General features: G+C 46.5%; 3 protein-coding genes and 1 non-coding gene across 7 annotated transcripts in view; 1 reads left to right on the top strand and 3 right to left on the bottom strand.

The window, feature by feature from the left end:
• Positions 1–4,302: 4,302 nt before the first annotated feature.
• LOC105732840 (small ribosomal subunit protein uS7-like) lies at positions 4,303–5,202 on the bottom strand. Its single transcript, XM_064373839.1, has 2 exons — positions 4,588–5,202; positions 4,303–4,344 (listed from the first exon to the last, which is right to left on the bottom strand). Exons 1-2 carry the CDS (start codon positions 5,200–5,202, stop codon positions 4,303–4,305), a joined length of 657 nt encoding a protein of 218 aa, XP_064229909.1.
• Positions 5,203–10,639: 5,437 nt separating this feature from the next.
• LOC110568855 (small ribosomal subunit protein uS14-like) lies at positions 10,640–10,810 on the bottom strand. Its single transcript, XM_021673570.1, has one exon. The coding sequence runs from the start codon at positions 10,808–10,810 to the stop codon at positions 10,640–10,642; it is 171 nt and encodes a 56-aa protein (XP_021529245.1).
• Positions 10,811–15,119: 4,309 nt separating this feature from the next.
• Positions 15,120–27,527, top strand: part of OVOL2 (ovo like zinc finger 2) — a 61,736-nt gene continuing 49,328 nt past the window's right edge. For 2 of the 4 annotated variants that reach the window (XR_010342917.1, XM_064376734.1), the window contains exons 1-2: positions 16,663–16,762; positions 17,424–17,644. Coding sequence is in view for 3 of the 4 variants with exons in the window: in XM_064376734.1 (XP_064232804.1) it covers positions 16,663–16,762; positions 17,424–17,644 (321 nt within the window). In the remaining variant the exon portion in view is untranslated. Of the gene's footprint in view, positions 15,231–15,436; positions 16,763–17,423; positions 17,645–27,527 lie in introns of those variants that run through there. The other 2 variants (XM_064376705.1, XM_064376720.1) reach the window with 2 other exon arrangements.
• LOC135276254 (U5 spliceosomal RNA) lies at positions 20,414–20,529 on the bottom strand. The gene has a single exon (XR_010343817.1). It is a non-coding gene; the product is annotated as a U5 spliceosomal RNA (small nuclear RNA).

Genomic DNA, 27,527 nt, shown 5'->3' on the forward strand with positions numbered 1-27,527 from the left:
TTTCGCCACATTGGCCAGGCTGGTCTAGAACTCCTGACCTCAGGTGATCCACCTGCCTTGGCCTCCCAAAGTGCTGGATTACAGGCATGAGCCACCATGCCAGGCCTGGCTTATTTCACTTAAGATAACGTCCTCCAAGCATACCATGTTGCCACAAAGGACAGCATTTTGTTCTTTGCTAAACAGTATTCCATTGCATACGTATACCTGATCTCTCTCTCATAAAGACATTTTTATTGGCATTTAGGGCACCCCCTTCCAGATGATCCAGGATAATCTTCTCATCTCGAAATTCTTAATCCAATGGTGTTTGCAAAGTCCCTTGTTCCAAATAAGGTGACATTCACAGTTTCCAGGAATCAGTGCATGGATATCTTTTGCAGGGAAGAAATGCATTTTTCAGCCTACCATAGTGGGAGTGAGCAAGGCGGAAGAGGATCAGCCTCTCTCACGGAAAAAGCCATCTTCCTTTACAAGAGTGTTGCCCCAAATCCTTTTTCTGACACCATCTGTAGGATTTTAGCTCCATGGATGCACTTCCCATTCCATCATATGGCAGCTGTGAGAATATGCCACTCACATCTCTGACTGCAGGAAATGCGATGGACCCAGGGCCATGGCCACCACCCTCAGAAGTGCATCACTGCATTGAGGGTGAGGCTGTGCTTTCCATGGGCTGCTCCAGCCAGTGCCTGAGCACAGCAGGGAAGCAACGTAGGCCCATTATGGGATCCTCTGACAGATGGCCAGCTGAGGACTCCCCAAAGGCCTTGCTGAACCTGTCTTAGAACTGCCCTCCAGACTAAGAGGCTGCCACCCAGACTCCCTTCCCTTCTTCCTGCTCTTCAGTGCTCCCTGGGGTCAGCCCTCAATCCCAGTCTGACTGCTCTCAAAACCTTCTTCTGGCTCCCTCCTCATTTCTCTCACAGACATTCCCCCTAAGAAGTTTCTTGCATGTTTAATCCCTTCTTGGCATCTGCTTCTTAGACAATCTAGACTAACACATGTTACCTACTTAATACTTACCTTTAACTCAACTTATCATTAAATAAAGGTATTTAAGAAGAAATTTTATGTTGCTACTGGAGATAGGAAGCCAAATCACTTGCCATAAATAGAGGGAAAGCTGAGTATGCAGATAGAGATCAACAAAATAATGTTATTACATTTTAGCCGGTTACTCATGGCTTACTTGCCAGAGGATCAAAGTCCGAGATTGGGTTGCTCTTTAAAGGGCGTTTAGCTAGTGTTAGGCAGGTGTTAAAGACCTATTCACAGCTGGGAGCAGTGACTCACGCCTGTAATCCCAATATTTCAGGAGGTCGAGGTGTGTGGATTGCTTGAGTTCAGAAGTTCAAGACCAGCCTGGGCAACATGGTGAAACCCTGTCTCTACTAAAAATACAAAAATTAGCCAGGTGTGGTGGCATGCACCTGTGGTCCCAGTTACTTGGGAGGCTGAGGCAGGAGGGTCGCTTGAGCCCGGAAGGTTGAGACTGTAGCGAGCTGTGCTTACGCCACTGCCTTCCAGCCTGGGTGACAGCAAGACCCTGTCTCAATAAATAAATAAATAAATAAATCCACACAAAACAACCCTATTCACATCAAACTAAGACTTTCCCCTGAATCTAATCAGAAGGATCAAAAGAGAATTAAAGAGAGAATAACTTTCTCATTTGGGGGTTCCACGTTACCATTTACCATAGACCAATAAATATTCCTCAGACAGACACATAGTCACACACATGATTGAAAGGCAGTAATGATGAGTTAATTGTTGGGGAAAACTTGTGGTAGGAAAACTACTGAAATATGAATTTCTGTCTTGTTCTAGTAGTGAGTTTTCTTCCATCAGCACCAATCGGGTAGCTGTTCCTTCACGCTTTCTTGTCTTTGAGAGTCTGTGTGGAGAGGGCAGGGTCTTTCAAAGGCGCTTCTCCTGCAGTAGTCAAAGCAAGCTAAATTCATGAGTGAGGAAGAGCAGTGTGTGAACACAGGACCATGGAGGCACAGGAGGAGGTTGTTCCAGCTGGGGAGGAGGACACAGGCTTGGGATCCAGAGAGCAGGGAGGACCCCCATTTCCCTCCTTGCGGACAGAGTCCAAAGTGGAGAGGGAAGAAGGTGGCTGCATGGCAAACCCACCACATCGGGACGGAGACTTGGAGTCAAACTAAAGAAAATAAAATCACATGGCAATATCCACACACTTGAGTTTGTGCATCTGGATTCCTACACATCTGTAAGCATCTTAAATAATTCTTTTCCTTTTTATTTTTTTTTTTGAGATGGAGTCTCCCTGTGTTTCCCAGGCTAGAGTGGAGTGGTGCAATCTCAGCTCACTGCAACCTCTGCCTCCCAGGTATAAGCAATTCTCCTGCCTCAGCCTCCCAAGTAGCTGGGACTACAGGTGTGTGTCATGACACCCAGCTAATTTTTGTGTTTTTAGGAGAGACGAGGTTTCACCATGTTGGCCAGGTGCCTGTAATCCCAGCTACTTGGGAGGCTGAGGCAGGAGAATCACTGGAAACCAGGAAGCAGAGGTTGCAGTGAACTGAGATTGCACCACTGCACTCCAGCCTGGGCAACAGCATGAGACTCCATCTCAAAAAAAAAAAAAAAGAAAGAAGGAAATACTATGTGAACCACAGGTGTAATATTAAATTTCCTAGTAGCCACATAAAAAGGTTTTTAAAGAGCCACACATGGTGGCATGGCACTGTAGTCCCAGCTACTACAGAGGCTGAAACAGGAGGATCCCTTGAGCCTAGGAGCTCAAGGCTGCAGTGAGCCATGATTGTGCCCGTGAATAGCCACTACATTCCAACCTGAACAACATAGTGAGATTCCTATCTCGAAAAAAATTTTAAATAAATAAAAGTTTCAAAAATTGATTTTAGGCTGAGCACAGTGGTTCATGCCTGTAATCCCAGCAATTCAGGAGGCCGAGGTGGGCAGATCAAGAGATCAAGACCATCCTGGCCAACATGGTGAAATCCCGTCTCTACTAAAAATACAAAAAAAAAAATTAGCTGGGCGTGGTGGCGTGCACCTGTAGTCCCAGCTACTCAGGAGGCTGAGGCAGGAGAATTGCTAGAATCCTAGAGGCAGAGGTTGCAGTGAGCCAAGATCATGCCACTGCACTCCAGCTGGGTGACAGAGCGAAACTCCATCTCAAAAAAAAAAAAAAAGTTTTTAACAATATATTTTATTTACCCTGATATAGCCAAACACAATCATTTCAACATGTAAATCAATATATAAAATGGTTAATGTTTTACATTATTTTTTCATATTAATGTTTGAAATCCAGTGTGTATTTTACCTTATAGCACATCTCATTTCACACTACCCACCTGTCAAGTGCTCAATAGCCAGTAACCACATGTGACCAACTGCGTTTCCCGTTTGGGGCAATGCAGGACTAGAGGCAGATTAGGCATAAATTTAGGACACCAGAAAAGCAGGAGGAAAAAGGAGAGGGGCTGAGAAAGAGAGAGACAAAGAGAGAGATTCTGCTTTGATGAGTTTAACCAGAACCTTGCAAAATAGTCTAGAGAGTGGAGATTTAAGATAAGCATAGGCCGGGCCCAGTGGCTCACATCTGTAATCTCAGCACTTTGGGAGGCTGAGGCGGGCAGATCACCAGAGGTCAGGAGTTTGAGGCCAGCCTGGTCAACATGGTGAAACCCTATCTCTACTTAAAATACAAAAATTAGCCAGGCATGGTGGTGCATGCCTGTAATCCCAGCTATTCAGGAGACTGAGGCAGGAGAATCGCTTGAACCCAGGAGGCAGAGGTTGCAGTGAGCTGAGATCATGCCATTGCACTCCAGGCTGGGTGACAAGAGCAAGATTCCATCTTAAAAAAGAAAAAAAGACAAGTATATACTTTATGGTTTAGCATTGTTTATATTTTGAATTACAATGGGGTGGGGATGATGAGACACCACGATCTTGTCCTCGATCAGAAGACAGCTGAAGGTCTTAATACGGTCCTGGGACACCAAGGCAGAATCGACGACCCAAGATGTGGCAGCAGAACTCACTGTAGCCAGTTAAATCAGAAAAGGAACGTGTTAAACGCTGCTAGGTAGCTCATAGAATCTCAGGAGACGGAGACTCCATCTTGGAAGGAAGCATCCTGAATCGATGCTCAAATTAAAGTGCAGGCCACTCCTATGAGGGCGTCTGTCCCTGCCATCTCTGGCCAGGATGTCTGAGTAACTAACTACCATTCTTTTTTTTTTTTTTTTTGTGGGGCTGCCCCAAAGGGCGAGGTTTATTGGGCAGCAGCTGGAAAAATCAGCGGTTGGACTTGGCCACACGCGCCAGCTCGTCCTCCTTCTATTTTTTTTTTTTTTTTTTTTTTTTTGAGACGGAGTTTCGCTCTTGTTACCCAGGCTGGAGTGCAATGGCGCGATCTCGGCTCACCGCAACCTCCGCCTCCCGGATTCAGGCAATTCTCCTGCCTCAGCCTCCTGAGTAGCTGGGATTACAGGCACGCGCCACCATGCCCAGCTAATTTTTTGTATTTTTAGTAGAGACGGGGTTTCACCATGTTGACCAGGATGGTCTCGATCTCTTGACCTCGTGATCCGAGTTGGAGGAGCCCTTGGCGGCATTGATGAGCTCATCTGCCAGGCACTCGGCAATGGTCTTGATGTTCCGGAAGGCAGCCTCACGAACGCCTGTGCCCAGCAGCCAGATGGCCTGATTCACCCGGCGCAGTGGGGACACGTCCACAGCCTGTCGTCTCACAGTCCCGACTCGCCCCATGCGTGTGGAGTCCTCCCGGGGACCACTGTTGATGACGGCGTTCACCAGGACCTGCAGAGGGTTCTCGCCCGTGAGCAGGTGGATGAAATCGAAGGCATGCTTGACGATGCGCAGAGTCATGAGCTTCTTGCCGTTGCTGCAGCCGTGCATCATCATGGAGTTAGTGAGGCGCCCCACGACGTGGCACTGAGCTTTGCGGAAGCGTTTCGCGGCATACCGCCCTGCACTGTGAGGCAGGTACTTGGCATACTTCTCCTTCACCGCAGTGTTATCCTGCAGGGAAATGTCATTGATCTGCGCATCATCGGTGCTCCACTTCCCAAAGAGCTCGATGTCAGGGGTCGCTCGGTCATCCTGAGAGCACAGCTTGAGTGTCCCTGCTGCTCGTCGTGGAGCTCTGGTACAGACAGGAAGACTAACTACCATTCGGGCTGAGCACAGGGCTCAACCACCAGGAAGCTGGCCACAGCACCCTCCGAGCTGCGGACGTCTCACTCACCCTTGCCCCAGCGGACACTGACGGCCCCTCGCGGTTCATATTGCTCATGTTGTTCGTTTCTAACTGGAGTCTATGGGAAAATCCCAGTCATAGCACCCGGGTCACATGCTTGCACCCACTAGCATGGAGTCTGGGAAAGGAAGTTGCAGACTCTGTTGTGAGGAAGTGAACTCATAAGTGGGAAATTGCGCAAGCATAAAGGTGTGCAGTGCAGCAGGTTCCTATACATGCCCACTATGCTAATTGATTTGGTTTCTTTTAAAAATTATTGTGACAGACGGGTTGGTTTCAACATAGTGAAACCCTGTCTCTACTGAAAATACAAAAATTAGCCGGGCGTGGTGGCACATGCCTGTAACCCAAGCTGCTCGGGAGGCTGAGGCAGGAGAATCTCTTGAACCCAGGAGGTGGAGGTTGCAGTGAGCTGAGATCGTGCCACTGCACTCCAGCCTGGATGACAGAGTGAGACCTTGTCTCAATAATAATAATAAAAAAAGACATTGTGACAATCAACAAAAGGAGAAAGCAACCCATGGAATGGGAGAAAATGTTTGCAAATCATATATTCAATAAAAGCATACCCAAAATAAATAAGGAAATCATGCCACTCAATAGCAAAAAACCCCAAATAACCCAATTAAAAATGGGAAAAGGACATGAAGAGACATTTTCCCAAAGAAGACATACAAATTGGGTTGACAGGTACACGAAAATGTAGTCAACATCACTAATCATCAGAGAAATGCGGATCAAAACCACCATGAGCTGTCACCTCACAACTGTTAGGGTGACTGTTATCAAAAAAGCAAAAACTAACAAGTGTTGGCAAAAGTGTGGAGAAAAGGAAACCCTCAGAAATTGTTGGGAATGTAAATTGGTACAGCCATTATGGAAAACAGTAGGGAGGTTTCTCAAAAAATAAAAATAGAACTGCCATATGATCCAGCAGTCCTACTTCTGGGTATATATCCAAAGGAAGTGAAATCACTGTCTCGAAGAGATAGCTGCACTCCCGCGTTCACTGCAGCATTATTCACCATAGCCAAGATGTGGGAACCACTGAAGTGTTTATCCGTAGATAAATGGATAAAGAATAGAAGACACAGATAAATTAATTGTTCTGATACGTTTAGATTCCAGGGCCTCTCTATGGAAAAGTCAGCTTCTTATTCAGACAAGATAATATTCAAAACAGAAAACAGGTATTTGAGACAGTCAGTGTTCAAGACAATGACTGAACTTGTACACAGTGAGGAGAAAAAAAAGCCAGTTTCAGCTGGGCGTGGTGGCTCTCACCTATAATCCCAGCACTTTGGGAAGCCAAGGTGGGCAGATCACTTGAGCTCAGGAGTTCAAGACCAGCCTGGCCAACATGGTGAAACTTTGTGTCTACTAAAAATACAAAAATTAGCCGTCATGGTGGTGTGCACCAATAGTCCCAGCTACTCGGGAGGCTAAGGCAGGAGAATCGCTTGAACCCAAGGTACAGAGATTGCAGTGAACCAAGATGGCACCACTGTACTCCAGCCTGGGCAACAGAGTGAGACTCCATCTCAAAAAATAAGTAAATAAAATAAAAAGACTGTTTCCCTGTTTCCTTTAGTGTGTGTGTTTTGCCTAAAGGGATGAGGCTCGTTTTGGTGAAAAATGCTTTCATGCAGAACATTTTGAATTCTTTCACCTCCCCCCGTAGATGTTTCAGGCCCTGACCTGAACAAGGAAATCAAAATAAGGTAACACTGGCTTCACACAAACCTCAAGACTACAATCTAACTGTACCTACAACTTCTTTACTTTAAAGAAATTTCAAAGTCCATTTGCCTATGCCAAATCAGTAGACTGAATTTTCTCTTTTAGGAAGTTTTTAGCCAAATTAAAATTAACTTAATCTCACTTTAAAGTGCAAGAAAGGCTTTGCAAGACTGACTAGTGTTTGTTCTGTGGCAAAGAAAGAGGAGCATGCCTCCGCCAGCACTGGCCTAACAGGTACCACATGAAGAACTGGCTGCAGGACAGTGATCCATCAGATCTACCAAAAAGCAATAGGACTGAAGGATCAGCCTAGAAAGAGGGGTCACTGCCAAGTCTGACTTTTACCAGACGTCCTAGGTCCCAAACAGATCTTGGGTCCCCAACTGACAAGGCTGGAGCACAGTGCCAGCAGTCAACAGGGCCAGAGTTGTCTCAACGAGTCAGTGATCTTTGTTGAATTTATTTTTAAATTTTTTTAGTAGAGATGGGGTTTCACCATGTTGGTCAGGCTAGTTTCAAACTCCTAGCCTCAAGTTATCCACCCGCCTTGGCCTCCCAAAGTGCTGGGATTACAGGCGTGAGCCACTGCACCTGGACATTTTGTTGAATTTTTTAATTGATATATAATAGCTGTACATATTTTAGGGGTACCTGTGATCTTTTGATAGATGTATACAATGTATGATGATCAAATCAGGGTAATCGGGAAATTCACCCCTCAAACGTTTATCTTTCCTTTGTGTTGGGATACTCCTGTGTACACCCTTTCCTCTCCCCCTGGTGGTCACTACTATCTTAACTTTTGTTATTAGTAATTTTCTCACTGTAACTAATGATTATTTAAATTATTAATTTTGAGACAGTACAAATTCACAGGCAGGTGTGTGCCCTTTGCCTGTCTTCTCCAATGGTAAATCTTACAGAATTAGAGTATGATATCACAAGCAGGATATTGACATTGAGACAATCCACAGCTTTTATTCATATTTACCCCATTTTACCTGTACTCATTTGTGTGTGTGTGTGTGTGTGTGTGTGTATTTAGTTCTATACAATTTCACCACGTAATGTAGGCTTGTATATCAACCACCACAGTCAAGATACTGAAAAGTTCCAATGCCACAAGAATATCTTGTGTCTTCCTTTTACAAATCCTTAACTCCTAGCAACCACCAATGTTTTCTCCATTTTTGTAATTTTGTCCTTTCAAGAATGTTATATAAATGGAATCATAAAATATGTAAACTTTGAGACTGGCTTTTTTATTCAGCATAATTCCTTTGATATTCTTCCAAATTATCGATTATTGTCTAATGGTTTTCTTTTTGTTGTTGTTTTTGCTTTTTTTTTTTTTGAGATGGAGTCTTGCTCTGTTGCCCAGGCTGGAGTGCAGTGGCAGGATCTTGGCTCACTGCAATCTCCACCATTCAGGTTCAAGCAATTCTCTTGCCTGAGCCTCCCGAGTAGCTGGGATTACAGGTGTGTGCCACCATGCCCGGCTAATTTTTGTAGAGACAGGGTTCCACCATGTTGGCCAGGCTGGTCTTGAACTCCTGACCTCAAGCGATCTGCCTGCCTTGGCCTCCCATAGTGCTGGGATTAGAGGCCTGAGCCACCATGCCTGGCCTGTTGCTTGATGGTTTTAACACATATGTTTGCATTCCTAAATAACATATTGTTCACTATTATGTGTTTTAAAAAATAATTTGAATATTACAATTTTTTGTAATTTACTTTTTCATTCAACTATATTTTTGATTGTGTGGCTTTATTGAGTGTGTGTGGCTGTGGGAACCATTTATTTTTATTGCATAAATTTATCACAATTTACTCATCCAATTAGTTATTGATAGGTATTTGGATTGTGTCTTTTATTTTTAGGTTGAGTTTTTATTTTTTGGAGTATTATGAGTGATGATACTATGAATATTCTTGCCTGTGACTCTTGGTACATGATGTATGACTTTTTCTAGATTAAAAATGTGTTTTGAAATTTCTGGCTCAATTTTACTAAATAAAGCCAAATCCATTGCTTGCCCTCGCCAACAGACTTCTAGATTTTTGTCAGTCTGATATAAAACAGTATTTCATTGTCATTTTAATTTGCAATTTTTCTTGTTTATGAATGAGATTGAGCATCTTTTTATATGTTGATGATCATTCACGTTTTCCTGGAAATGCCTGTTCCTGTCTTTTGCCGTTTTCCTATTGAGTTTATCTTTTTAAAAATTGATTCATAAGAGTTCTATATATATTCTGGATTCTAATCCTTTGTAAGAGAAATGTGTTCCAAAAGTTTTCTCATTTTATTGTTTAGTGTATCATTCTCCTTATTGTGTTTTTTTTTTTTTTTTTTTTTTTTTTTTTTGAGACGGAGTTTCACTCTTGTTACCCAGGCTGGAGTGCAATGGCACGATCTCGGCTCACCGCAACCTCCGCCTCCTGGGTTCAGGCAATTCTCCTGCCTCAGCCTCCTGAGTAGCTGGGATTACAGGCACGCACCACCATGCCCAGCTAATTTTTTGTATTTTTAGTAGAGACGGGGTTTCACCATGTTGACCAGGATGGTCTGGATCTCTTGACCTCGTGATCCACCCGCCTCGGCCTCCCAAAGTGCTGGGATTACAGGCGTGAGCCACCGCGCCCGGCTATTGTGTGTTTTGAAAAAGACATTCTTAATTTGTCTACAAATTTATCAACATTTTCTTTTTTAAGTTCACAATCCTTAAAGGTGGAAATCCTTTTTCTTTTGTGATTTATTTTTTGGGCATTTAAGAAATTCTTTCTTATCCTGTGGTCATAAGTATATTCTTCTACATTGTCTATTTACAGATATTGAATATGACATCTTTCCCTGCTGCACTGAATACCCTCTCTCATAAATCAAATGCACACATACATGTGGGGCTGTTTCCAGGCTTACTCTCAGGTACCAGTGGTCTCTCTGTGAATGAATGCCATATCATTTAAATTACTATTCGCATCAGATAGATCAAGTCCACACACCTTGTCCTTCTTGAGGAATGTTTCAACTTTTCTTTCACATAAACTTTGAAACAAATTTATCAGGTCCCACAAAAGACTGTCAAGTTTTTAAAATAATTGTATTACATCTACAGATGAATTTGGGGAATTTTGGCCTCTTTGATTCTGAATCTTCCAATCCATTAATATGGTAAAACTTTCCATTGATTAGTGTCTTCTAATAAAGTTTTTTTATTTTGTGGGTTTTTTGTTTGTTTGTTTGTTTTTTGAGGCAGGGTCTTCCTGCTCTGTGGCCCAGGCTGGAGTGCAGTAGCACCATATAGGCTCACTGTAACCTCCACATCCCGGGTTCAGGTGATCCTCCCACCTCAGCCTCCCAAGTCTCTGGGACTACAGGTGCACACCACCACATTCGTGTACCAATAAAGTTTTTAAAAATTGTATACACAAAGAGCTTGCACAGTATTTTTGAAAAATCGATTGCAAGGAGTTTTGTATTTTTGTTGTGTTTTAAATCATTTTTTCATTAGACTTTTTTGAAGTTTTTAAAAATGTTATTTTACATACAAAGAACTATCATGGTTTTTCATGGTAGATGTCTTGGATAATCCTTTGAAGGAAGATCATTTAGTCCAACTTAACGAAACCAATATCCTTCACGTACTGACGGAAACACTGGTGGTACATATTGAGGCCATATTTCTGCATCAGACCATGCCGGTTTGAACAGACTTGACGAGAGCAAGAACTCTGGCCAAATTTTCGCAGCTGGTTCCAGTACAGCTGCTGGTGACCCATCTTGCTCTCAAGAGTGCAACGAGGTAAAAGGAAGGAGCCCTTTTCGTTCGACTTTTAATTTTTCTGACTGTTGCTGGCATATAGAAATTTAATTGATGCTCAAACCTTACACACAGATTTTCTACACTGCAACTTTGCTAAACTCTCTTATTAATTCTAATAATTTATCTATAGATTATTTTGGGTTTTCCTTAGACCATGATACTGACCACAAACAATAGTAATTTTGTTGTTTTCCTTTATAATCCTTATACTCTTATTTCTTCTTTTTTGCCTTACTGTATCTGCAAGGAAGCAATCTAATATGAATGGGGTGGTGAGAGCAGGCAGCCTTGGCTTGCACTTGGGTGCTTTTTCCACTGGTGAGTTCAGTGGGTGAAAATATATCATTTTCCTAATACTGTAGTATACTTCAATTAAAAGTGTAAATAAAGTTTCCTTAGGAATATTTTCTCAACATCTTACCCTCTGCTTATCGCTGTGTGCTCCAAGGATGCCACTGAGCAGGTTTGTACCTGTCTGCTTTCAACCTGACTATATATTACTGGAGAAAAGAAGTCTTAAGTGAGGGTGCAGATGGCTGCTTTCAAGAATTTGAAGAACTACCAGGTGGAGGGAGTGCAGGGGGAGTCTCAGCAGCCCTGGAGGACAGAAAAAAAGGGGGAGGTGGAAGGGCAGGAAAGCAGATTTCCACAAGCAGAAAGAAAAGCTTTGTAGCACCATTGTTGTCTAACCAGAGAATAGGTTGCTTTCTGAGATAGTGAGCTTCCCAGCATTGGAAGTATTCAAGCAGGGCTAGATGTACACCTAGGGTGCTGTATAGACTCCTCACCCCCAATATTGGGTGGAGTGTGGACCACATTATGTCTCCTGTCTCTTCCAACTTCAGTCTTGAGATTTTTAAAGAATTGGGTTCATTTTTTCTTTTTTTAAAATTGAAATTGTTTTTATTAACATCTTGTGGGTGTTTGTAAGTTCTGAGTATTCAACTTTGACTATGACCAAAACGTCTATATTTAAATATAAGGTATTTAACACATGGTGTGATATCAGCCACATCATTTGCTTTCATAATGAGGGCCTCTTACAAATAAGGCAGAGGCCATGATCTCAGGTGGAAGAAAAAGAAATAAATCTATTTCAAGGTCAATAGCTACACCCCGAATTCACTCAACTCCACCAAATGTACCCACACTGTATCAGCAAGTCACCTCTACAATCTGACAAAACAATCAAAAGTACATTTTGTACTGAATGTAGTAAGAGGCTCAGATATAAATGTCTGCTTTTATATATTTTTAATTTATGCAGTTTGTTTATTTAATTACTAGGTTAAACTGACCTTGTTGCAAATGAGATATGATGATGTACACATGAAGAATAATTGGGCCAGAAGTGGTGGCTCACATCTGTAATCCCAACACTTTGGGAGGCTGAGGTGGGTGAATCATGAGGTCAGGAGTTTGAGATGAGCCTGGCCAACATGGTGAAACCCCGTCTCTATTAACAATGCAAAAATTAGCCAGGTGTGGTGGCGCGCAGCTGCAATCCCAGCTACTGGAGAGTCTGAGGCAGGAGAATCACTTGAACTCAGGAGGCGGAAGTTGCAGTGAGCCGGGATCATGCCATTGCACTCCAGCCTGAGCGACAGAGCAATACTTTTTTTTTTTTAGACAGGGTCTTGCTCTGTCTCCCAGGCTGGAGTGTAGTAGGGCAATCTTGGCTCACTGCAACCTCCACTTCCTAGATTCAAGTGATTCTCCTGACTCAGCCTCCCAAGTGGCTGGGAATACAGGCGTGCACCACCATGCTCGGCTAATTTTTGTATTTTAGTATCAATAGGTTTCACCATGTTGTCCAGGCTGGTCTCGAACTCCTGACCTCAGGTGATCTGCCTGCCTCAGCCTCCCAAAGTGCTGGGATTACAGACATGAGCCACGGCGCCTGATGGTACTTGAATGTACTTAGTTTCTCATAGCCTATTTTCCCTCTTTTTAAAGAAATGTGACAAATAATATTACCAAATGAATGTTAATAAAGGTATTTAGAAAATGATGTGAAAAAGTTTTAAAGCATTATTTACTTTTTCTTTTCTTTTTAAATTTTAGATTCAAGGGGTGCCTGTGCAGGTTTGTTTCATGGGTAAACTGCATGATGCTGAAGTGTGGGCTTCTAATGATCCTATCTCCCAAACAGTGAACATAGGCCAGTTGTGGTGGTTCACGCCTATGATCCCAGCACTTTGGGAGACCAAGGCAGGTGGGTGTATCACTCGAGCTCAGGAGTTCGAAACCAGCCTGGCCAACATAGTGAAACCCTGTTTCTACTAAAAATACAAAAATTAGCCGGATGTGGTGGCACATGCCTGTAGTCCCGGCTACTTGGGAGGCTGAGGCACAAAAATTGCTTGAGCCCGGGAGGAGGAGGTTGCAGTGAACTGAGATCTCACCATTGCAGCACAGCCTGAGGGACAGAGGGAAACTCTGTCTCAAAAATTAAACAAAAACAAATAGTGAACATAGTACCTGATAGGTAGTTTCTCAAGCCTTTCCCCCTCTCTCCCTTCCCACTTTTGGAATCCCCAGTGTTCATTGTTCCCATCTTCGTATCTGTGTGTACCCAATGTTTAGTTCCCACTCTAATTGAGAACCTACAGAATTAGATTTTCTGTTTCTGAGTTAATTTGCACCAGATAATGGCCTCCAGCTGCATCCATGTTACTGCAAATATATGATTTCATTCTTTTTTATGGCAGCATAGTATTCTATGGTGTATATGTACCACATTTTCTTTATCCTGTCCACTATTGATGGGCACCTGGGTTGATAACATGTCTCTTCTTTTGTGAATAGTGCTGCAATAAACATACAAATGCTTATTGGTGAAACGATTTATTTTCCTTTGGTTGTATACCCAGTAAGTGGATTGCTGGGTCCAATGGTATTTCTATTCTTAGTTCCTGAGAAATCTCCAAACTGTTTTCCACAGGGGCTGAATTAATTTGCATTCTCACCAACAGTGTATAAGCATATAAGGAGGAGGAGGGAGGAGAAGGAAGACATTTTTATAGCAGTGCAAGAAAATGAGAACTGGGTTAATTTCTTATCCTACTTTCTGGGATACTCTATCAGCCCCCCTCAGAATACTTAGAAAACCAAACCTTATAAGCAGTGGAGACAATCAACCAAGATAAAAGCTGGTTCTTTGTATATGTCAATAATTTTTATAGACCTATGTCAAGTCTGATCAAGAAAACGAGAGATAAATAAAACACATTAAAATTCCTTTGTCCCCAAGAAGCACCCAGCAAATATAGTAGGTGTGCATCCAACGATCACAGAATAAAAGTGTTGTTATCCTGTTAAGTCTTCATCCCCAAACCTACAAAGGTTTCATTGCTTTGGAGGTTTCTAGCCTTGTACTTAATCATCCTATAATCTTTTCTTTTTTTCCTTTTTTTTGAGACGGAGTTTCAGTCTTGTTGCCCAGGCTGGAGTGCAATGGACCCATCTGGGCTCACTGCAACCTCCACCTCCCAGGTTTAAGCGATTCTCCTGCCTCAGCCTCCGGAGTAGCTGGGATTACAGGCATGTGCCACCACGCCCTGCTAATTTTTGTACGTTTAGTAGAGACGGGGTTTCTCCATGTTGATCAGGCTGGTCTCGAACTCCTGACCTCAGGTGATCTGCCCACCTCGGCCTCCCAAAGTGCTGTGATTACAGGCGTGAGCTACCGTGCCCGGCCTTAATCTTTTTAAATAATAGAAATAGGCAAAGTAGTCGAGCACTCACTGGTTTGAAATCCAGTGAAAGAAAAAAAAAACTTTATGAATGGAGTTGACAGCCTCTTCTGTAAAACGGGGAGTTCTTAACGAAGTGAAGTTTTGAAGATTTTTAAAGACTGGGAATAGTTCTGTAACTTCATAGTTGTACTTTATTTTTACTCTTCCATTCACCCAAGCTCCTTCTTTCTAGCAAATCCCGTTTGCTGGCGGATAAAAATAAATCTGCAGAGTCTCCCGGAAGCTGCCCCATCAGCCTCATAGACAAGAAGCCTGGTTTTCCTGCACTGCTACTTAGAAATGTCTTCCTCCTCCTCCTCCTCTGGCTCATCGGGATCAAAGTCTTTTTCGTTCTTAGCTGGTTTTCCTTAGAGAAAAGCTGGAGTTCAGAGTTCAGTCCAGAGAGGGTGACTCCTTGAGGGCATGCCTGGAGGCGTGGCGCGCCGGTCCCCTCCGCAGCCCGGGGAGAGCAGAGCCCCGGCTCTCTGCGCCGCTCGAGTCTGCCAGTAGCGCCGAGAAATCCGTTACCAGGCGGCTGTGTCCCCAAGGGCCATTCAGGGCGGAAGGGAACAGGGAAAACCGCTGTGTTGTTTCCCGGGCCCTGTGGGCTGGGTGCGCGGCGGGTCAGGTTACAGACAGGTGAGGCTGGCTGTTGGGTGAGCTGCGGGCTCCAGGGCATCCCTCGCCAGACGCGCCCCCGCAGCACCCGGCGGCTGGACACGTCTGACGACCTCCTGGAGCAGGGCGATCCCAGCGACACTGGAGGCTGTGCCGTTTGTCCTGGGCGCACCCGAACAAGGTCTTGGGAAGGGCAGCGCGCCCCCCAATGTGAGCACAATTGCTTGAGAAACTTGGCACTTTTCACCAACTCCCCCTCCTTCTCTCCCTCTCCCCTCCAGACATAAAGGTTGATCGGAACAGACAGATATAATAATAAACGCAAAGCTTTCCTCCCTCCCCCGGTAGGGACGGCGAGAAGATGTAGCCAACGTTCACTATGGTGGCTCCCTGGAAAGGTATTTCCCAGCCCCAGAATTTGGGGATCCGGTGGTTAGGGGAGGCAGTGGTGGGAGTGGGAGCGGATTGGGGGCTTGTTTCGAAGCTGCATTTGCATAATATGCTCCTGGCTTCTGTTTCTATTGTGTGTTTAGTTGGGGTGAGGGGGCTTTCGGGGTGCAACGTCTTGGGATGGAAGCTGCTTTGGCGGGGCAAGCCTTGTTTTTCTTAGATTTTATGATACTAGTCAGAAAAATAACGTGTTCTAAAGATGACAAATTTTAAAATTTATTTTTACTGCTTATGGGGGGTGTTGTAGCTGATGCATGGCTTAAGCCCCTAAGGTCCCCCCGCCCATTATTAATAATCAGAGTCCTTGGAAGTCTCCCGCCGCCTCCCCTTCTGACCGCCCAGATTTCTCCAAGCCCCAGGAAGGCTCCACAAGGTCCAGAGGAACTGAGCCATTTTCTGGCTCGTCTGAGAGATCCACCGGGCGGGGGAGGGGGCAACTTGTGGGAGGCCCCAACTCACCGGAGGGGTGCCCTGAGAGGCAAACCTGGGGTTTATCTCGAAGAGCTCATCTCGAGGTGTAGGTGATGGGGGAATGGGAAGGCGGTTGATTAAAATATGTTCTTTTTTTAAAAAAGAGGAGGGGGAAGAACAGACTTCAAATTCTTTTGCAAACATTCATGCCTAAGGAAGGGCTGGAACAGGCAGCCCCGGCCGCCGGAACCGGTCGGACAGGTAGCGAGCTTGTTGACACCGTTATGTTGCAGGGCGCATGCTCACTCCCAAGTTTCCTGGTGCCTTTTCTATTCCACCTTATGAAACTTTTTCCCCGGCGTGGTCTCACCCGCGATTTAAGGCATAGGTGTCGCCGAGCCCGGAGGCTGGGAGTCGCCGGGCGTGCGGGGGAGAGGCCTGGGCCGCGTCGCGGAGGGGGGTGGAGGAAGAGGGCAGGCGAGGCGGGAAGGTGGGCTCTGGCCGCCGGGAGCCGGGGACAGAGACGCCGCCGTCGCCCCTAGCGGGGAGCAGCCGGGAGGAGGGGGCCGCAGCCGGGAGAGGGGACCCCACCATGCCCAAAGTCTTCCTGGTGAAGAGGAGGAGCCTGGGGGTCTCGGTCCGCAGCTGGGATGAGCTCCCGGATGAGAAAAGGGCAGACACCTACATCCCAGGTGAGCGCGCGCGCGGGGGCCGGGCCTGGGCGCTGGGCTCCCGGGGTGGGGGAAGGGGTGGCGGGTCTTCTCTGCTCTTCGTCAGGGTCGGGCTCCCCACCTCATCCCCCTCTTCCGGGAGCACGCGGGAGTCTTCCAGGCGCGGGGAGGGCGGGCAGTGAGGGACTGGGATGCCCGGGACTCTCGGCGCCCCCTTCCCCCTAGTGGGAGCCTCTAATTGCCCGGCGGCGGGACCGTTGGCTGCGGCGCGGGCCGAGGTGGCCCAGGAAAGGGAACGAAAGCTAGCAGGGGTTAACCCCCAATCTCACGTCCTCATGGGGGTGCACAAAGGCCCGCCAACCCTTCTGGGGGTAGCTGGGGAGAGATCAGACCCGCCTCCCCCACCCCGAGAGGAAACTTGGCGCGCGGGGTCCTCCGCCGCCCGTGGCCGCCCAGTTCCTCGTGGGAGCCGGGGCTGGGACCGGGAAGAGGCCCCGAGCCCCCCAAGCTAGCTCGAGGGGCCAATCCGGGACTTACTCGCCCACCCCCGCCACGTTGCCCACTTGGCGAGGTGCCCAGGTCCTGGGCTAGGCGGCGGCGGCACCGCCCGCAGGTCAAACTGCCGCGGGCTTGCGGGCTGACGCTGAGTGTGTGTGTCGGGGCGCGGTCCCTCCCTCCACAGTGGGCCTGGGCAGCCTGCTCCACGACCCCCCCGAGGACTGCCGCAGCGACGGCGGCAGCAGCAGCGGCAGCGGCAGCAGCAGCGCGGGCGAGCCTGGAGGCGCCGAGAGCAGCTCGTCCCCGCACGGCCCCGAGCGCGAAACCCCCGAGCCTGGCGACGCCGATGGCCCCGAAGGACACCTGGCGGCCAAGCAGCGCCCAGTTGCCAGGTCAAAAATCAAGGTACTGTGTCGACTCTGCCCCCGCCGCCACAAGCACCACGCCCTGGCGTCGGGCTCCCGGGGCCCGCGCCCCTCCCTGTCGTGCCCGCCCGCGCAACCTGGCACCCGCGCCCTGAGCGCGCCAGCCGCGCGGCTCCTGCACCTGCCCCTGGGCCGCGGCCAGGGCGCCTCGGCGCGTCCTCCCGCCCGCGGGGTAGCCGCTGCGCAGGGGCGGCCGGATCCCGTTGTGGGCTCCGTCCGCCCTGGTGGCTCCGCCTGATGCCGAGTGCGGCCTCTGGAGCTGCGGAAAAGGCACAGGTATCGCTGCTTTCGGCCAGCAGCCCATTCTGTGCGCTAGGCCTCTGGAATAACCAAGGCCGTCGGGGGTTCCCGAGGTCGGAAAGGAGGCCCATGCGCTCTCAGAAATTCCACCCTGTGGGACGCAGTTCCTGGCCCTGCGGCTCCTAGAGTACAACCCCCATGCTTGTGTTCTTGGACTTGGGCGGCAACTTAGCACATAGTGGGCCTCTCCCAACACGAGCGGTTCCCAGTGTGTCGGACAGGAGGGCTGTGCTCGGCACTTTAGATCTGTCATCTTTCCAAGCTTGAATTAAATTGATGGGTAAAAGGGTTTAAATGCAGATTTCCCGAGCGCCCCTACCACAGTAGATTGGAGCGTTTGCTCCCATATACGGTGGCGCTTCGGGGCCCCTTCGAGCATTCTGGACGCCCACCTGAGCTTTCCTGGGCTGAACTTCCATGATGGTCTGTTCAAAGGTATCCGCTACCCACCAACATTTAGGAATCCCATTCCACTGACTCAGCCAGCTGCAGCAAGGCGGGTGATGGTTTATGATCACTTGACCCCACTTCCTAGCCTGGTGGGCGGAAGTGCGACGATGTGCACACCCTAGGCCCCCGGTGTAGGTGGTAATTCCAGGGCGCTCCGGTGCCCGCCCGCCACCCAGATCGGGGGCTTGGGGGCAGTGGGGAGGGAGAGCCCCGGCTTTGCTGTGGATTGAGAAAGCAGCCCTCATTTTCCTGGGAGAGGCCACCCCCACTCCCCTATGCACATTCCATATTCCCAGGGTTTGACTCCGGGGTGGGCTGAGGCGCATTTGGTTATGAATTGAGGCTTGAGGCTTCAGCTGGCATCCAAAGGAAAGACTTCTTTAAAGAAGAAGCTGCTGACGCCATGCGGGCCGGCAGCCTAGCGGTAAGTGTAAGGCCGAGGTTCAAAGTCAACTGGCCTGAGGCTCTTCTGGGCCAGGTGGGGTTAAGTGGGAGGGAATAATTTGCCTGAGGCTGGTAGCTCTGCCCTTTGGGAAATTCTACAAAGTGTCCCACTTGCATATTTATCACCAAGCTGGAAGACAATTGCAACGTTGTTTTGGGAGTCTCTGCAGCTAGTTTACCCCTCTGTCCCCCAACTGCCCAGATTCCCCTGGAGACAAAGTGACAGATTCTCTTCGTCTCTTAACCAACATTTTAGGCAGTCTCTTCTGCCTCAGGCACACACGGCCGTTGGAATCCCGGATTTAGGGAAAACGTAAACCAATCTGATTTCCTAGATTAGTTGCTTGTGTGCTGGGGGAAGGTGGGGAGGCACTGTTTGCTCCTGTACCGTTAAGAGAGTCCTCTTTCCATAGTTTCCAGGGGAGTTTTTATTTACTGGGGATGTTTAGGTTCCTTCTTTCTGCCTCTACCCACCAAAAGGAGGCATTTTGGTGTTAATATGCTCCAAGCCTCCAGAATTATCAGCCATTGGCAGTTTTCAGATAACTGACTAAATTCCCTGTGACGTAGCACGTTGCATAATTCCAAAGTTCTTTCCTAGGCATGCTGAACGCAGAGTCTCTAAGAATTAGTTTCTTCAGTCAGTGGGCTCCCAGGACCACAAGAAGGGCAGGTTTAAGCCACTGCCTAGCACAGAGAGGCAAACCCCACCCATCTAACACCTGGGGTGTGCAAGGCAGCAGGAGGTAAAAATGCTTCCACCCTGGTGTTCCTTCTAGAATCATCTGGCAGTAACGGTTAAGCATGTATGCTCTGGCTTTGTTGCTTCTTAGCTGTGAGACCTTGAGCAAGTGGCTCACCCCTCTGGGCCCCAGATTCCTTATCTGTAAGACGATAATAATGATTCCTACTTCATAGCCTTGTGAGGATAAATGAGTGGAGGGCAGAACCTGGTATGTGCCCAATTACTGTAGATAGTATTTGGGTTAATAGGGAGACACAAACATTAACTCTGCTGCAGGACAGTGAATGTGAAACCAGAATTCCAAGCAAAGACGTGATCAATTTGAGTAGGGAAGGTGTCCTCATGTGGATTTGAAGGCCGTGGAGAATGGAGCGGGTAGGCTTGAGGGTGGTGTGGGCTGAGTCCCACAAATGGAGCATAGAGAGGAGGAAACTCTGGTGGCTGAAGATAGGAAATGGGGCTTGCTGGGGTCAGGGACAGAGTTGGCGGTAAAGAACTGGAAATGTAAACGGAACAGGGTGAGATGGTGAAGGGGCCAAGCCAATAAGTGTGGGTGCTCCTGCTGGGCAGAGGAGAAGCTCTGGATGATTTGTAAGAAGGAAACCCTCAATAGGGTCTCTCTCCTTTTTTTTTTTTTTGAGACGGAGTCTCGCTCTGTCACCCAGGCTGGAGTGCAGTGGCACAATCTCGGCTCACTGCAACCTCCGTCTCCTGGATTCAAGCCATTCTCCTGTCTCAGCCTCCCGAGTAGCTGGAATTACAGGTACCTACCACAATGCCCGGCTAATTTTTGTATTTTTTTTTTTTATTAGCCCTGCCTAAGCAGGACATAAAAAATTTGGTTATAAACTCATAATTGTTCCTCTCCACAGAAATCTTAAGTAAAAGGTGAAAGATTTATTCGTTATGAAGAGAAATCAGAGCATAACAATTTTTTTTAATTTTATTGTGTTTTAGGTTTTGGGGTACATGTGAAGAACATGCAGAATTGTTGCATAGGTACATACATGGCAATGTGGGTTGCTGCCTTCCTCCCCATCACCTATATCTGGCATTTCTCCCCATGCTATCTCTCCCCAACTCCCCACCCCCCGCTGTCCCTCCCCTATTTCCCCCAGACAGACCCCAGTGTGTGATGCTCCCCTCCCTGTGTCCATGTGTTCTCATTGTTCAATACCCGCCTATGAGTGAGAACATGTGGTGTTTGATTTTCTGTTCTTGTGTCAGTTTGCTGATAATGATGGTTTCCAGGTTCATCCATGTCCCTACGAAGGACACGAACTGATAGTTTTTTATGGCTGTGTAGTATTCCATGGTATATATGTGCCACATTTTCCCTGTCCAGTCTATCATCAATGGGCATTTGGGTTGGTTCCAGGTCTTTGCTATTGTAAACAGTGCCACAATGAATATTCGGGTGCACGCGTCCTTATAATAGAACAATTTATAATCCTTTGGGTATATACCCAGTAGTGGGATTGCTGGGTCAAATGGAATTTCTATTTCTAGGTCCTTGACGAATTGCCACACTGTCTTCCACAATGGTTGAACTAATTTACACTCCCACCAACAGTGTAAAAGTGTTCCTATTTCTCCACATCCTCTCTTACATCTGTTGTTTCCGGATTTTTTAATGATTGCCATTCTAACTGGCATGAGATGGTATCTCAATGTAGGAATTTTTGTGTTTTTAATAGAGACAGCATTTCACCTTGTTGGCCAGGCTGGTCTTGAACTCCTGAGCCCAGGTGATCCACTCACCTAGGTCTCCCAAAGTTCTGGGATTACAGGTGTGAGCCACCTCGCCCGGCCAATCAGGTTCCTCTTAATGGCTGTGGTCATGGATACATTATCTCCTCCAGGCCTCAGTTCCCTGGCCTATAAAGTGGAGGACTCAGAATCAGCCTCCCAGAAGAGTTGCATAGATTAAATGAGATAGTGGGTGTAAAGTGTTTAGTTTTCTGTGCATGTATAAACTGCCCAGGAGGAAGTTACCTGACAGTGACATATAGCAAGTTTTAACACCCAACATTTCATTGGCAGCAGTAAGAAAGTGGGATTCACTAACCTGATCGTGTTGATGTGTGGATCTGGAAAAGGAGTCTGAGGTGCAGGGTAGGAAATGTGGCTGTCCTTTCCCAGCCTATCCGCCTTGTGAGGGAGTGCCTCAGGGCAGGTTGTGAAATTGTATCTTTACTATTGAGAATTTTGTAATTTACCAAACAAATAGCGGTGAGAAGATGATGTACATTCCAGAGCGTGTGCATGGCATGCCCTTTTTGTGCTGGATCCATCTGCAGGTCTCCACCTGTGGGGTAGAGAAACCCAGGAAATACTAATCATCACTGTCCTTTGGAGGCTTACTGGAAAGTAACTAACTCTGAAGTTAACCGACTTGGCTGATTGTATTCATTCCTGATTCTCTGGCTGATAGGACCCAGGTCCAAGTATGGACCACCAAGTGAATTTGTCCTCTCACCTCGTCCTATTCTGTTCTTTTTTTTTTTTTTTGAGAGAGAGTCTTGAAATGCTGCTTGGGCTGGAGTGCAGTAGAGTGATCTCAGCTCACTGCAACCTCCACCTCCCTGGTTCAAGTGATTCTTCTGCCTCAGCTTCCGGAGTAGCTGAGATTACAGGTGCCTGCCACCATGCCCAGCCAATTTTTTGTATTTTTAGTAGAGACAGGGGTTTCACCATGTTGGCCAGGCTGGTCTCAAACCCCTGACCTCGTGATTCACCCGCCTCAGCATCCCAAAGTGCTAGGATTACAGGCGTGAGCCACCGTACCCAGCCCTCTTTTTGCCCTCTCCCGTGGACTCTTCAAAAGAAATTAAGTTTAGATTCTTTCAAAAGCATTCTTGGCCTTTTATCCGGCTCTCTAATGAGTCCTATAGTGGAGCAGATGTGTGTTTATGAAGTAGTCCCCATAGCCACATCAGTTTTTATTATTTAGACTCTCAAAGACATAGTCATATGTATCTGCCATCCAGCCCCAACAACAATTAACCATGGCCAGTCCTGCCCAGCCACACCCCACCCCCTTGCCCCACACATGATTTTGAAGCAAATCTAGGACATCATACCATTTCAACCATAAATAGTTCAGAATGTGCGTTTAGTGGATAAAGACCAAAATTTGTGATCATACCCACATTATCAATTGTGTTCACATTACTAATTGTCTCATAAATTCATACATTCTCCCTCTAGTTTGCTTAATCAGGTCCACATAATGTCCACACGTTGTAATTGATGGGCATGTCTTTTGAGCCTCTTTTAATTTCATACGTTTTCCCTCCATCAAGTTAATTGTTGAAGAAATGGGTGATTTGTTTTGTAGAGTTCCCAACAGTCTGGATTTTGCTGAGCGCATCACCGTGTGTCTAACATTCCTCAGTCCCCTAGGTTTCTCCAAACGGGTAGTTGGATCTGCAGCTGCAGCATCCAGTATCACACGTGACTATCACAGCCATAGTCAATTGAGAGTTAACAATTAGACCAGGTGCTGTGGCTCACGCCTGTAATCCCAGTACTTTGGGAGGCCAAGGTAGGCGGATCACCTGAAGTCAGGAGTTCAAGACCAGTCTGGCCAACATGATGAAAGCCTGATTCTACTAAAAAAAATTTAAAAATTATCGGGGCGTGGTGGCACACTCGTGTAATCCCAGCTACTCAGGAGGCTGAGGCAGGAGAATCACTTGAACCCAGGAGGCAGAGGTTGCAGTGAGCCAAGATTGCACCACTGCACTTCAGCCTGGACAACAGAGAGACCCCGTCTCAAAATAACAGTTAAATTCCTCAGTCCCACTAGCAACATTTCAAGTGCTCAGTAGTCATGTGTGACTAGTGGCTACTGTACTGGACAATGCACGATAGAATTTTTCTTTCACCACAGGAAGTTCTACTGGACAATGCAACTTTCCCTGCTTGGTCAGCTCAATGTTTTTTTCTTTTTGAGATGAAGTCTCGCTCTGTCACCCAGACTGGAGTGCAGTGGTGCAATCTCAGCTCACTGCAACCTCTGCCTCCAGGGTTCAAGCAATTCTTCTGCCTCAGCCTCCTGAGTAGCTGGGACCACAGGCATGCGCCACCACGTCCAGCTAATTTTTGTATTTTTAGTAGAGATGGGGTTTCACCATATTGGCCAGCCTGGTCTCGAACTCCTGACCTTGTGATCCACCCACTTCAGCCTCCCAAAGTGCTGGGATTACAGGCGAGAGCCACCATGCCCGGCCAGCAACATTTTACTTTAGCTAGAATATGTCGTGCTAAAATAAAATGACATATTTTATGAGGCATCTGTTTTCATCAAGAGGCACTAAGTATTTGGTTATCTCTCTTTTTCTTTTGTTAGCAGCTGTTGATGCTCAGGGCCTAAATATTTTGGCTTATTGGGTGTTCTAGAGCAGCAATAATCCAATTCTGTCCTCTGTTTATTAACCGATGTATTTCTATAGAGACACACTTTGCCTCATCTACTGCTTGGTTTCCCAGTGGCACAGTTCGTTTATGAAAGGCAGAATAATGCTGGATCCCCTTTATTTACCTTTATTTATAATATAAGATAATCAGTTGTTAACCAGGATTCTCCATCAATGGCTTATTAGTTCTTCCTTTTCTGTCTCGTTATTTCTTTTTGCTTTTGAGACAGGGTCTCACTATGTTGCCCAAGCTGGTCTCCAACTCCTGGGCTGAAGCGATCCTCCTTGAATCCCAAAGTGCTAGGATTACAGGCACATGCCACTGAGCCTGACTCTCAATCTGTTATTTCATTTTGTTTGTTTCATTTTCATTTTGTTGTGAATATAAGCTGTTTTTAAAGACAAATTCATTTGATATTTGGAAGGGAATATAAGCTCCCTCCCTGACTCCTTTTCTCTTGTTTTTTGTTTCCCAAGACAGGCTTGAATACTCCTCCCCCTGTCCTCATTGTAACCTGCTGCCCATTTTTCTGGCACACATTTGGCCAACAGACTTCTCTTTTCCACTCTAGACCCATCAGAGCCCGGGAACACTTCCCACTGGGCTCGTATTCCCCAGCAACCAGTGAGGTAGTGCCTGAGTCACAGAACGACATAAGTCAACATAGAACAAGAATACAGGCAGGGGAAGAAATCAACGGTTCCTAGACATGAGTGATAGCATTTGAAGGAAAACACAGAAAGCAGGAAGAAAAGGGATACTGGAAAAATTCTTAGAATGGATTCTTGATGAAGGTTAAATTGATTAAAAGGGGGAAAAGGAGGAATACGAGAACAATGTGTATGAACTGCCTGGTTTTAAACTTGAATATAGGTGAAGTAGGTCTTTATTGCTGGAAATGACTACATAGGCTTAGTTACCAACATCAGAATCCACTGTAACTAGTTTAAGCAGAGAAAGGAATTAAATAAATGGACTAAAGAAAAGCCAAGCTGAGCTCCTAGGAATGAGTCAGAGCCACAGAGCAGAACTGGGCCACCTAGGAGCTGTGGCTGCTGCCCAGTCAGGAAGCTGCCACCTTGACGGCTGCCTGCCCCAGCATCTGCCATTGCAGAGTATAAAACAATTGCCTCCTGCCTGCCTCCGCCCACTTAACTCGGATCTGAATTCAGATCTCCTGATAGTGCATGTAATTGGTGGAACCCAAGTCATTTCCCAAATTCTCATGGCAAGGGAGTCAGGAAAGTGTAGTTTTCACTTCTAGCTTCTGCAGTATAGGAAGGCCCATCAAAAGGAGTTGGGAAAGATACTGAGTATCCTTCCATAGGATCCACTACAGGAAACTTTAGAGCATGTATGGCCCCTCATCTCCTTACTCTCAGGGTGAGAAAAGTTAAGCCCAGCAAGTTTTTATTGAATTCCTCAAAGTTGTTAGTGGCAAAACTCAACCCAAGGATCCTTAACCTTTCAGCATTGTTCCATTGCATTGTGGGACAACCGCACTGTCCAATATGGCAGCCACAGTCAGCATGTGGCTTTGATGCTTTAGCCCTTAGTGTTGATAGTCTGACATTATTAAGGAATTGGGAGCTGTTCCTCGTGACGATATGAGACAAACAATGGGGTTCACGCCCCCTCCTCCTGCCCCACAGACCTCTGTGCCTGTCCTAAGGGAACTGTAGGCACAAGTGTTGCAGATGATGGACCACATTCAAAATTCTCAGGGTGGGCTACTGCAAGTCATGTGGCCATGGGCAAGTCACATCTCTTGGGGCCTCAGTTTCTTCTTCAGGGTTATAAAGATTTATTCCCTTCATCTTCTCTGCATTTGAGAAAGCTCTCCATTCTGCCATGTAGGGGAGTTGTGAAGCCTAAGGAAATGGTACATAGGACCAGGAGAAGAATCTGAATCCTAAATGAATTGGGGAAATATGCTTAGCATACTTTTAGCATTCAAGCATCGCAAATGTGTCTGAGGAAATCTGGTCCAAACGTCCACCAGAAGGTAGCCTTGGACTCAGAATATCCTCCCATAGGAAACAGGATCATTAATGAAATGAACTTGTGTGCTGGAAACATCAACAGAAAATGAAGGTTCTTATTTGTCATTGTTTTCACCTTTAGAAGTTTGACAGGTGGATGATCTGAGCCAGCTTTGAAGTTGATCAGAGGGCCAGCCGAAGGCCCTGACTCCTTGGGTATTCCTGCAGTTTTCAGCAGCGCAGAGACAATGATTGGTTTGTTTTGCTGCAGTCCTGTTTTCTAGAAGAAGAACTCGAAAATTTTGCACGTTTTTTGAAATGAAAGTCGAGATCCTGCAGAAAACAAGACGGTGCTCAGAAAAGCGCCAGGCCGTGGAGATGGAGAGCTGTTCATTCTCTCTTGATCTTCGTGCCCTGCATTAATTTCTAGACCGATGTCATTTCCCACCCTCTATGGTAGCTCCCCCCTCTCATTAATAAGCCTTTTGCAAAGTGTTAATTTTGGAATAAGGATGAGACAATTAAGCTTTTCCAGAAGGTAGCATGTAAAAACCACCCCTCGCAAGTCTAGAGTAGTACACTATAAGTAAATATATTAATAATTTCTGTATTAAAACGTGAATGTTGACACTAAATGGGATAAAGTCTGTGCATATTTTTACATCAGCTCAGGTCAGATTTCACTGTCACGGGAGATAGGAGAGAATGTTGGTTGTCAAAGCTTTTTGTCATATATTTTATTTTTTGAGACAAGGTCTCTCTCTGTCATTCAGTGCAGTTGTGCTATCTTGGCTTACTGTAACTGCCGCTTCCCAGGCTCAAGCAATCCTCCCACCTCAGCCTCCCGAGTAGCTGGGATTACAGGTGTGTGCCACCATGCCCAGCTAATATTTGCATTTTAGTTGAGTCAGGGTTTCACCATGTTGGCCAGGCTGGTCTTGGACTCCTGACCTCAAGTGATCCTCCTGCCTCCACCTCTCAACGTGCTGGGATTACAGGGATGAGCCCCCACAGGCAGCTGTTTTCTGGAGCGTTTTGAATTAGAGTCGCAGATGAAGGACTGAGCTCATGGCTCTCTTTTTACTTTAGTATTTTTCTTTTTTGTAGTTCCCCTTTTCTTTCATCAAAGGGAGAAAAATTCAAAAGCAAATTGAGAAACAACAATATTTTTTTCTTTTTTTGAGATAGAGTCTCTCTCTTTGGCCAAGGCTGGAATGCAGAGGCGTGATCTCAGCTTGCTGCAACCTCCACCTCCCAGGTTCAAGTGATTCTCGTGCCTCAGCCTCTCAAGTATCGGGGACTATAGGCATGCACCACCACAGCCAGCTAATTTTTATATTTTTAGCAGAGACAGAGTTTCACCATGTTGACCAGGCTGGTCTCGAACTCCTGACTTCGGGTGATCTGCCTGCCTTGGCCCCCCAAAGTGCTGGGATTACAGGTGTAAGCCACCACGCCTGGCGGAGAAACAAGAAATTGTGCCCAATTATCTTTTGTTTAGGACCACAGAATTTTGGAGC

Source organism: Aotus nancymaae, unplaced genomic scaffold (genome assembly GCF_030222135.1).
Source record: "Aotus nancymaae isolate 86718 unplaced genomic scaffold, 86718_ANA_hifiasm-v0.15.2.pri h1tg000001l, whole genome shotgun sequence".
In the NCBI taxonomy this organism is placed as follows: domain Eukaryota; kingdom Metazoa; phylum Chordata; class Mammalia; order Primates; family Aotidae; genus Aotus; species Aotus nancymaae.